This window comes from Crotalus tigris, unplaced genomic scaffold (genome assembly GCF_016545835.1).
Source record: "Crotalus tigris isolate CLP2741 ecotype Arizona unplaced genomic scaffold, ASM1654583v1 scf7180000017644.4837335, whole genome shotgun sequence".
NCBI classification, from domain to species: Eukaryota; Metazoa; Chordata; class Lepidosauria; order Squamata; family Viperidae; genus Crotalus; species Crotalus tigris.
Genome location: NW_024096536.1, coordinates 4,457,490 through 4,469,633, shown reverse-complemented (window position 1 = coordinate 4,469,633; position 12,144 = coordinate 4,457,490). Strand labels below are relative to the sequence as shown.

Sequence of the window (12,144 nt, the reverse complement as noted above, 5' to 3'; positions counted from 1 at the left end):
TTAACAAATAAAAGAAAAAACGAACACCAGGATATAATAAACCAGCCTGTTTAATATAAACAAGCCTGTGGTTAAGAAGAGTCACTAAGCTTTTGTCCGGCCAAAACTGCCGGTGTTATCAGAGTTAGAATAGGAGGAGATCGGGAAGGCAGCTCATATAGCCTCCTGCCTCGGCACCCGGCTCCCTGAGCGTGTCATCGGCCCATTGGTTGTATTAATCCGTATCAAGCAGAGTTGTTCCGCATCAGGCAAACTGTCCTTGGCTCCACTGGTTGTTTTACGATCCTGAAGTGCTCTTTTAGAGTGTGTGCAAGCACTTGGAGGGCGGCTGTCAATCCATCCCTGCACCCAGTCCCCCTGCCTCCCAGGGCCATTATCCTCCCCCACCCCCAAGGCCATTGTAATTCCTCCGCTCCTATCCTGCAACAAGCAGCTGTTCCAGCATTCCTGCTCTCTGTCTTCCCCCTCCCTCCCCCTCCTTCCAGATCGCCTCAGCACTTCCATCCCTGTCTTAGGTCCATTTGGTCCATCATCTCGGTCCATGGGAGTCGTGGTGGTCCCACCTATAGAGCCATCATCCCAATTGTGCAAAACACTGTCATCGTCTTCCTTAGAGATCATGCCCATCTCATCCATCATTTTACCACCCCAATCCTGCCAAGGAGGAGTAAAATGTCTTCTCATCAGGCCAAGGTGCTGTTTTTCCCATCTCCTAAGAGTCTGGTAAGCCAGCAAAAGATCTATATGCCGGTTGATGGAATTTACTTGAGTAGGCGGCCACCCTTGGTAGTCTCATGAGCTATGACCTCTGCGTTAGATCGAACGTGTGGCCAGAGCTGGACATATGGGCCCACACTTGTGAGCATTGCTCCTGCCTTCTAATAGCCAGTTCATGTTCATGAACCCTGATCCTCAGCCTTTTAGTAGTTTCCCCAACGTAATTGTTTGCACAGTCTGTGCAATTAATTCTGTAAACCACAGATGATCTTTGACTGTTGGGGAGAGGTTCTTTTGGATGCATGACCTTGGACCTAAGGGTGTGCTCGGGCCTATGGGCAATGCTCACATTGTAGGGGGCCAACAGCCTCAGAGACACCAGGGATGTAAGGGAGGGTTGTTCGTGTGGCCGGCATTGCTGTCACATTGGAGCGTGAGTCTCTATGATTTCGATATGGTCTACTATGCTGTCTCACAAACCCCATGGGATAGCCATTGCGCATGAAGATGTGATGAAGATGTTTTTTCTCCTCGGCTTTCGCTCTGCCTGTGCTACAATGGGAATTAACCCTTTTAAATAGCGTCCGGATACAGCTGATTTTGTGTGCTACCAGGTGGTTGCTATTATAATGTAGCATTCTTTCTGTATGGGTGGGTTTGCAGTATACAGATGTGCACAATGTGCCATTGGGGTGTCAGCTGATCAGTACATCCAGAAAGGCAGGACTGCCTTGGGTTTCTTTTTCTGCGGTGAAGCAGATGTCTGGATATACCGAGTTCAATTCCTCCAAGAATTTGACACTATCCCATCTTTTGACAATCGCAAAAGTATCATCTACATAACACGCCCAAAATTTTGGGCAGTACCTAGACATAACTATTGACTCTAGCCACTGAAGAACTGCCTCAGCAATAATGTCTGAGATGGGGGATCCCATTGGTGTCCCTTTTATTTGTTCGTATACCATGCCCTTTTTGTTGCAGGACAGGAGTGGAGGAATTACAATGGCCTTGGGGGTGGGGGAGGATAATGGCCCTGGGAGGGAGGGGGACTGGGCGCAGGGACTGACAGCCACTCTCCAAGTGCTTGCACACACTCTAAAAGAGCACTTGAGGATTGTAAAACAACCAGTGGAGCCAAGGACAGTTTGCCTGATGTGGAACAACTCTGCGCGATACAGATTAATACAATCAACGGGCCGATGACGCGCTCAAGGAGCCGGGTGCAGAGGCAGGAGGCTATATGAGCTGCCTTCCCGATGTCCTCCTATTCCAACTCTGATGACGCCGGCAGTTTTGGCCGGACAAAAGCTTAGTGACTCTTCTTAACCACAGGCTTGTTTATATTAAACAGGCTGGTTTATTATATCCTGGTGTTCGTTTTTTCGTTTGTTTGTTTGTTTGTTTGTTTTTGTGTGTGTGTGTATGTGTATATATATATATATATATATATATATATATATATATATATTACCTTAAGTGTGCACCCTGTCAGCCCAAATATGGGAGAAAGAAATCTTCTTTCTTATCTTTTCTTTTGCCTGTATCAGCTCAATCCAGAGCCATCCACAAGCAGCAGTCGCCAACTGCGACATCATTTTGCATTTTTAGGTTGCTAACAAAGACTAAAGAGAGAACTCGAAATAGCTATCCCAGTTCTCTCTTTATTCTTTGTTAGCAACCCAAATACACACACACACACACACACACACACACACACACACACACACACTTTTTGCAAAATTATTGCAAAGATTGAGAATATAAGGAATCTGGTCTGAATACAGCCCCAAACCTTACCTTTTTAAAGAAGAATTCTAAATATCTACGACTAGAAAATTCTGTCCCATGTATGAAATGTCAAGTGTGGCTTCCAGCAATCAAAGAATGGCCAGAATTTGAATGTGCTGTTTTGGGCTGCTTTTGAAAGAGGGCTTGGAATGCTGTTGTCATTGCTAACAGGCCTTTTATATAGAAATTGTGATTTCATGGCTGTTCGTGATACTTCCAGAGTACTTCCAAATTAAGTTCAAAGTACAGGTTATAACATTTAAGTTCTGAGCATTTTGAGGATTGAATACTCAAAATACCATATTCTATTGTTTATGTGCTGAAACTTGCAGAGTGAATCCTACTTTAAATTCCACCATTGTCTAATGTATAGTGACAACTGCTTAGGACCAAGGCTTTATCGATCCTAGAGTTCCTATCACCAGGGTGATAGCTTAGGGCAGGGGTGTCAAACTCAATTTGATTGAGAGCCATATCAGCATTGCAGTTGCCCTTGGGGGGCTGGGTTTGTGTAGCCAGGGTGATGTGGTCTACTGGGTGGGTGTGGATGAAGTGGGTGTGGCCTACTGGCTGGGCATGGCCAGCTCTACACTGTTTGCATCAAGGGTGCCCATGGGGGCCTGGGTAGTAGTGGGACAGATCTGAGGGACCCTGGCAGAAGGGGGTGGGACCAGGGCAAGTGCCAAGGCATGGTCCGCTGGAGGAGCCTCACTGTTCCTCTCAGGCCATGTGGGGGGAGCTGGATGGTGGTGCGGGCTGCCCGGAACCCTGGGCAGCAGAGGTCAAATACCCAGCCTGGCCCTCAAGCACCCATAGCACCAAGCCCAGCCCCACTTCCCCAAGGGGGCACCCAGCTGCATTTACTTCCTCCTCAAGGCTGCTGCTGCTGTGCTTGCTCTCCTTAGCCAGGTTGCTCATGATGGATACGGGGGCAAAGTCAGAGGGAGCCCATTCCCTCTGCATGGGAGGAGACCCAGCTTTGTATCCAAAGCTTCCTTAGCAATAGAATGGGAGACCCCCAGGATAGGCCAGGAGGAGGGGACGTGGATGGTGAAAGGGCAGCAGGGCAGGACTAAGACAGGACTTCCCTCGGACCGTCCCTCTCCTTCTTTCCTTTCTTCCTTCCTAAGTACCTAGTGGTGGGAAAATATTTGAGATGAGGGAGGGAGAAAAACAGGCAAGAAACGCAGGAAGGCAGCGGGGCACTCTCCTCACAGCACCGAGAGGTTGAGCCGGGCGGTGCGAAGCTCACCAGCTTTGCACCTTGCTGCCTGCTGAAAGATGGCAGGCTGGGGGCTAGGCAGCATTGCACTTCTCATCAGATTTGCGCCACCCAGCTCAGCCTCTTGGCGCTGTGAGGAGAGTGCTCTGCTGCCTGCCGAAACCCCTCCCCTGGAGCCCATCAAGGCAGATATGTGAAGTAGGCGAGGGCCATTTGCTGGCCACTTCCAGGCGATGTTGCATTTCTTCATTCCTCACAAAGGGTGATACCTCCCCAGCATGCACCCAGGGGGTGGGGCCAATGTGGCAGGGGCTGGTTCCTCACTGTTTCCAGACAGCCTTGTGGAGCATAGATGGCCACCACAAAATTGTACATTGGCTCCCGGCCAGCCTGGGCCAAGGCAGCGGGGGCCATTCCCTCACTGTTTCCAGGATGGCTTCGCGGGCCACATGAAATCACTTTGTGGGCTGCATCCAGCCCCCGGGCCTTGTGTTTAACATGTCTGGCTTAGGGTTTTTCCATTAATTGAAATAATTAATAGACTCCTTATAATGCTATAATATGCAACATTTTTAGGGATTATCTAAATTATTTTGATGATACATTTACTCTTATGTATTTAAGAGACTTGCGTGCTACTGAACTCCCAAAGACATTTGGGAAACTTAAAAAAAAATTATTACTATATCATTGTATTTTGCTCTGAGAGCTTTGCCAAAATGGGTTTTATAAATTCCCAAAATAGACTGCTATATTCCAAAAATAAACTTCTGCATTTCTTTATATACAAGACAAAGTAATATTTCTGCATGGCATATTTCTGAGGTTACCATCAAAACAGTTAGAAATCTTATTGTCAGAAGATTTCTGAAAAGAAATGATTGGCAGTTTCCTCCCTTCCATCCAGGACATAGCATATAAGCGTTCCTTGAGCAGGGGCCATAAGATTGTCTGGGACACTACACATCCTCTTTACAACCTGTTTTCCTTGTTACCTTCTGGGATGAGGCTCCATGGTATCCGAAGCAGAACATCCAGATTCAGTCACAGTTTCATTCCATACAATATTAACCTTGTGAACTCTAAAGCTTCTTCCTTCCGTTATGTATTCAAGATGGACAGTGATTAATATTTATATGTTATTTATATGTAAGGGTGTATGTCTATACATATGTTGTATATAGCAGGGGTTCCCAACCCCCAGTCCATGGACCAGTACTGGGCCATAGCATGCCAGCAACTGGTCCACACAAACAAGCAAAGCCCCATCTGCAAGATGCAGGCAGCACACAAAACCACACATTCCAGTCCACGGAAAAACTTCTCTCCACAGAACCGATCCCTGGTGCCTAAAAGTTTGGGGACTTCTGGTATATAGGATGTTTAAATGTGTGTTGTGTATGTGTACACTTTGAGAGCAAGCAACTAAATTTCATTTTTAATGTGTGCCCACAGTAAAAAATGACAATAAAAGTTATCTATCTACCAGGCTTAAGGAAGTAAAGGTAGAAGAAAAACTGAAAACATTTATTTGAATATAGTTATACAATTCTATTCATTAGAAATATCTAGTATTTCTAAGTTAATTTCTTATTCTCTTATTGGGTGTTGATTCCTGAATTTAACTCAAGCTAGAACTTCAACAAATCCAAGATTGCATATAAATGTATGCTTTTTTATTTAATCAAAAAAAGAGCTGCCAACATATTTTTCTCTGCATTTTGCCTCCAAATAATGGTTTACCTAAAAAGGCAGAAGGTGAGACTGTTCCATTGCTTCGTGACACCATTACACTGATTCCTGTCTCAATGAAGGGAACAGAAAAATCTACCACTTCTGAACGCTCTGCATTTATGGTGAGGGATCCCACAGCCATATAGGCACGTTTGGCAACCACCTAGGGTGGGGAGAAAGAACAAAGATTATTTTTGACAAACAAGCTCCATCTTTTCTGTTCTTCATCACTTTTCTACTTCCCATAATGATAGAATAAGGGACTGAAAATTCTTTAAGAATAAGGGAAAGTTTTAAAACATCATATAATTCCAATATAGGAAGGAGGAGGAGCCGAGGTGGCGCAGCAGTTAGAGTGCAGTACTGCAGGCCACTTTAGCTGACTGTGTTCAGCAGATCAGCGGTTCAAATCTCACCGGCTCAAGGTTGACTCAGCCTTCCATCCTTCTGGGGTAGGTAAAATGAGGACCCAGATTGTTGGGGGCAATGTAAATATATATATACATTGCTTACTGGTGTACACCACTTAGAGAGTGCTTGCACTTAAAGCGGTATATAAGTCTCATAAATAAATAAATAAATATTCATGACAGTAAGCTGAGTGTGTAAGCACACATGAAATACGATGGATAGATACATATTAATAAGTATCTATATAACTGGCCTAGATAAATATAAAGTATGTAATAAAACAGGAGTGTCAAACTGCCAGCTTATGGGCCAGATGCGTCATGCCGAAACCGCACCCACCCCATTGCCAGCAATGGAAAAGTCGCGATATGTCATGACATGTCATGTGATGTTGCAAGTTTGACACCCCTGTAATAAAAGAAGTTTCCAATTTAAACCATGATTTTAATGACAGAAGAAAGAATGCAAAGAAAAAAGTAATAATATGTTTTGAGGAATGAAAATTAAAAGAAATCAAATGAGAAATATCTCATTATATTAGAGTTAGTCAATGTAATATAGCAATTAATAGGACCAGGGAGATCAAAATTTAGGTACACTATAGTCTTGGAACAAAACAAATGGAACCAAAGAAAAGTATGTGGTTCTAGAATCAATGTACATATTGGAACGTTCTGAACTGTAGTTAAGAAAAAATATTTCCTAGTTTAATACCAAGTATGGGAATAAAACACTGAAGGTATACAGTGACTAAAGATTACATTGTCTTCTCAAAGATGAGGCAATTGATCATATGTTCTGCCCTTTGCCAGATGCCCCTGGCTCTATACAGCTGATGGCAGTATCTAATTTTGGATAGTATAATATGAAGAAAGAGAGGTGACATTTCAATAGCTAAATATAGTTTTCATCTTCTCCTCTGATATGAAGATAAAAAGTAGTTTTATTACTGCAAACAAAATAAAGGGGACTTTACTTTTACTGCCCCCTTTTCCCTATCCTCTTGCAGGACAATGCTTTTTTTTATCTGCAGTTTTTCTTTTTTAAATGTTTACAATTGTATAAAGCAGGGACGGAAATCTGTGGTCTTCCAGATTTTGTTGAATTGTCAGCAGCCCTAGCCAAGTATGGGAATGATGAAAACTGAATTATAATTCAGTGTTCTGTGCGTGTGTTGTATGTCTATGTGTGTGTGCATGCAAGCACACTCATTCAGTTTTGTGGAAAGCCTACTTTGTGATGAGATAAAGCTTCAGTCTTTCTTGGCTTACCTCACCAATCATTCCATTCCATGTTCCATTGACCTTCTTTCCATGTTTACCATTGGTTACCAAATAAAGATCATAGGTGAACTTCACAAACTTAGAAATTTTTTTAAGAATATCAATACAAAATCCTTTGCAACATTTCTTGATATAGGCAGTCTCTTCATCTGTTTTGTTTCTAGAGGAAGACAAGATATATTTTTACTGAATAAAAATATGCTAAATATATAAGCAAAAAGACATGGTCCATGGTTGTCATCATGTTGCATTTAAACTTTTTTAAAAAAACTTTATTTTGATAAAGACCACATAATTTTTAAAAGAATTCCCAGTCTTGATTCTAAACTGAAATTTAAATCTAGCTTTCAAAGATAACAGAAACTGAACCTCTTTAGCAGAAATATTGAAAAACAAATATGATTTTTCTTTAAGCAAAAGCACAAAATTCTTGCCAAAATGTGGTTGAGAATTGAATATTTAGCTTAATTTTTTTAAAGAATTATCTTGGAATTTACACATAAACATGTATAGTAAGCACCAAGAATTTTTTAAGAGATAAGAGTTTGGATAGGATTCCCTCCTTTCCCTTATATGCTAGGTCTGGCTTCAACTTTCCCCTGATTTCCAAATACTAACATATCAGCTTTGGAAGAGAAGATATAAGGGAAAAAAACTATGTAAGAGAAAAAAATCAAAGGGTTATATAATTCTAATGGAATTTCTTTACTGGGAACAATAAAGAATGATCTCTTTCTTACTATACTGGTCAATAACCAGTTGTTCTTTACTCGAATCTGTATAAATTACAAATATGAGTAACAAGTTACCTGATGATGGGAACTAATGATCAGAGAGCGAGTGAAGGTATTCATGCTCCTTTAAAAGCTACACATTATTGAACTGAAAATCAAGCCTCTAATACTTAATAAAGGTGGCAGAGTGCACTAAAACACTTGAAATGTATTGCGAGGTCACAACAGTGGACAGTGCAGTGCACATTGAGTGAAAGCTGATGCCTCTGGATACAGGATCCTGTATGCATAACATAACAGGATCAGAATCATAGCCTATTTGGAAAATCATTGCATCAATAGTGATAATTCCTGCCTTGAGCTTCACATATCATAGAAATAGCTGTGGATACTATAGAACAAAAACATTTAAGATAAAAGGCAATGGCTTACTATAACCCCTTTGAGGTATACCAGACTAGGATATCAGTGCCCTGAAGGTCATTATTTTGTAATAAAGTGTTAGTAAGCAAAGCCATTCCCTCTTTCCTCTGCATGTATCAACACCAGGGTGGAGGAGTTTGGAGGAGGGTTCAAAGGGAGACAAAAATGAGAGGGAATCAGTTATCAGTTATCAAACCTGATAACCCTACCTGCATAGGACAGTGAGTGAGAAATGTGAAGGGGTTCTCCAGCTGAGGACAAGGTTTAAACTTGTGAGCATTTACAGACAAGTTTTCTAAGGATTACTTTAAGCCTCTGGGGGAATAAAAAAAGATGAAACTCTCCTGAGTCAGGAAAGAGATATGGTACTTTCATCCCATAGAGATCTGCACATGGAACTGCATCATCTGAGTAAGTGGAGGAACTGAAGTATGAGTAACAACTGAAGATGCTGTTCTCATAGAGGGATCCTAAATTCAGAGAATAAGTTTTTAAATGGTTCAGTAAGGCCCTGTTAATGGGAATTAGATTTGAAAACATGAAGCCCTCCCTAAACGATAAAGCACAAATATTGGGTGTTGGATGGCAGTAACTTGTTGATGCAGGTTTTGCAGTTGTGAAATTCACCTTAAGCACCATGCAGCTAATTTATCAATAAAATAACACACGTGCTAAATAAGTAAATAAAAATAAAATAAATAAAATAAAACACTGCATAGCAGAATTGACTCAGCAAACGCTTTGGATATTTTGGAAATGTTATTACTATGATGGCCAAAAGAGAACTGAGCAATAGGTGGAAGCCAAAGACAGAGCTATACAAGGAAAAGGTTGATTCCTTTCCAGGTTTTTGAAAAATAAGCAGCACACAAACAAAATAAGTTAATTAAAACATAGCCCTAAAATTTTCACATAAAAAATATCATGCAAGGATATTGGTGTGATGAAATTACATTTATTCTGACACTCAGAACTAAGTAAAACTTCACTTTTTAATTCTCAGTTTTTCCATAGCTGACTTTGCATTCCTTGATGTAATACTGTACCATTTGAGTTAAGGTGGGCTCTGACCCTGCTGGACTTTCAGAAAACCTTTAAGATCTGGCTATTTTCCCAGGCAAGAGGGTCAGGAGAGCAGGAGAGCCCATGAAATGTGATTTTATTAATTTCCTTGGTTGCCATTTTATGCCCCATTGTGTTTGGTTCTAATTCTTTTTATGTTATTTTGTTTGTACAGACTTTTAAAATGTTGTTAGCCACCCAGAATTATGTTTACAAGATAAAGGGCCATAGAGGTCTAAATAAAATAAAATAAAATAAAATACCCACCACTGAAATCCCACTTGATGCAGGTAATGCTACAGACTGGTGAGATAAAATGAATTAAAAATGAACAATGTAGCTGTATTGTCACTGTTGCAGGAAGAAACATGCTGAAAAGAACTAGTTATAAAAGGTTTTGTTGCTACCTACTCCGATACAATTCGTTTTTGACATGGAACTGTGTTCCTCATACAGGTGCCACTTAGTGGGTCCACATTTTCCACAATAACAAAAGGTGCTTCTTCAAGGGTCACTATGCTAAGATGGTCATCCTCACGTTCCTCACAGTTAGGATATAGCTCAGAACGTGGCCACACGTAATACTTCATTTTGAGGCGCTTGTCCTTCCACCATCCCACCTGAAATGATACACAGAGAAAGAAAGGTATCATTGCTAAAATCATGCTTCAAATTTTAGTTCATAAGGAACAGCTGCATACATAGCTACATAATGCAGAAAAATAATGTCTCAACAAGAACTCATCAGGTCTATTTATAGATTTCATGTGCTTGTTAGTATCATTTATATTCTTGTTTTCTGTCAGTCATGCTCACGACAACTAATTATAAACCAGATAATCAAAACTAATAATCTAATATATCTTTATTACTTTGAATCTATCCCCCCCTCTGAACCAAGGAAAAAGAGTTAGAATCACATCTTAACAAAAAGAAAAAATGCAATACTTTAAAATAAAAATTCATCTGAAACAGTTCTGGCTGTTTTTCAAAAGCAATAGAGCTAAATAGAACCTGCCTCAGAAAAGATCATTGACCGTTGACAAAAAAAGACCTTTTATTCATCATGCATCTAATATCAAGAGGATTTAAAATAAGGCCTCAGAAGCAGATTTCAACAACAGGTTCAGGTATGAATGAATGATTTTTTCCAGAGGAGCTGTTAAATGCCAGGGGCTTTAGAAATCAGAAACAGCGTCAAGCCAATTGCATTGGAATGCTATAAAAGAGGACTTGGCTTTGACAAATCAAGTTTAAAGTCTCTCCCTTACAGAGTACTTCATGTAATTAAGCATGGAAGTAAGTAGGGTGGATAGATAGATGAGGTCAACTTCAATTTTTCCTGGGAAGTATACAGTTAACAAGCCATTAGCTGAGATGCCTGCGGCCATCACTGTTTTTAACCTCTACCATTCCAAGTGAATGGTAGCTGCAAACTTGATTTTTAGGATAAATTTGAGCTTGTAAAAATCACCACATGTGAGTTGGGTTGCCAGAGAAACAAACAGATAAGAGGTTGTATACCTATTCTTATATGAAATGTTAGAAAAACAAGAAATGTTAGTGGACAAAATTCATATTAAAATGAAAAGTTTTCCATATAAAATTTCTTTTCTAAGCTAAATTTATTGAGTACTTGCATTTCTTAACCATTAATTTGATTTTTTTTCCTCTCAAATGTAAAGCAAGTGGTTAGTTTTCTGAAGCATATACTAACAATTTAAAGGGTGCTCAAATGAGGTAGTTGTAAAGTATGAAATACTGTATAGTTACAATTCCTGAGTTACTACAACTACTAAAGATTTTTCATATCTATTGAACAGTAGCTTTTTAAAAAGAAAATGATTTCTTTCTGTGTGATTGAATTAGGACTGATGATCCCCAACATGCAATATTTCTTTTAAGAAATGCCCAAATATCATGTATAGCATTTTCACACATAAAAAACTATTGCACTTGTACCTGTATTCACTATCTTCTTTAACACTAGTTATAATCTTGGTTAGTAGATATCATCCAAGAAGCCATAAGCTCAATGAATCTAAAACAAACTCATTTGCTGTAGATGCAGTTCTCTACCTTCTCCCACAGGGCTTCAATTGAGGCAAACTGACAGCAAGGGTGGTGTGGGTGGAAGGTTGCCATCAACTCCAGTTGTTCACTCTGTATCTGCTCTATGAGTTTCAGTTCCCTGTGGCTGTCAATTCACTCTTTTCTGCTACATCTGTTGTTTCAGAATCACTAAACAAAAACACCTTTTTTAGTTTCAAGAGGTTACTTTAGTATAGTCAAGAATTTTCTGGTGTTTTAATAATAGCATCCGATGCCATCATTAAACATTTATTGCTTCTTTAAACCCATGATTTGATTTTTAAACTATGTGAATACCTTATTTCAAGAAATAGAAAGTCATTTATATGCATCAGTGACATTCTTACAAGGTCCCAAAGGATATTGATTCTGTGACAATAGAAGACTTAAGCCCTGAAAGGCATTAGGTCAACTCTTCAGTTATTTCAGGAAGTGTTATGAACAATCTTTACTTTCTCTTAAGAAGCCACTACTATCATTTCCAGAAAAACTGTTTCTTAATGTTATTTCATCCCACTTAACATCTCATTTATTTACAGTGTTAAACAGATATGTAACGCGTATGTTTGTGCATGCCAAAATCTGTACAAAAGAAGAAGAGATGGGAGTTATCACCATTATCCTTTGAAAAATTTGCCTTAAAGATGAAATCAGCCACAACTATTTATCCAGGCAA

The 12,144-nt window shown here is 40.0% G+C and overlaps 1 protein-coding gene across 1 annotated transcript in view; it reads right to left on the bottom strand.

Annotated features, from left to right (window-relative positions):
* Nucleotides 1-12,144, bottom strand: part of GRIN2B (glutamate ionotropic receptor NMDA type subunit 2B) — a 309,216-nt gene that overhangs the window by 36,101 nt on the left and 260,971 nt on the right. Inside the window, exons 5-7 of the mRNA XM_039335649.1 lie at nt 9,789-9,997; nt 7,147-7,318; nt 5,474-5,627 (exon numbers count right to left, since the gene is read on the bottom strand). Of these exons, the coding sequence (XP_039191583.1) occupies nt 5,474-5,627; nt 7,147-7,318; nt 9,789-9,997 (535 nt within the window). The remainder of the gene's footprint in view (nt 1-5,473; nt 5,628-7,146; nt 7,319-9,788; nt 9,998-12,144) is intronic.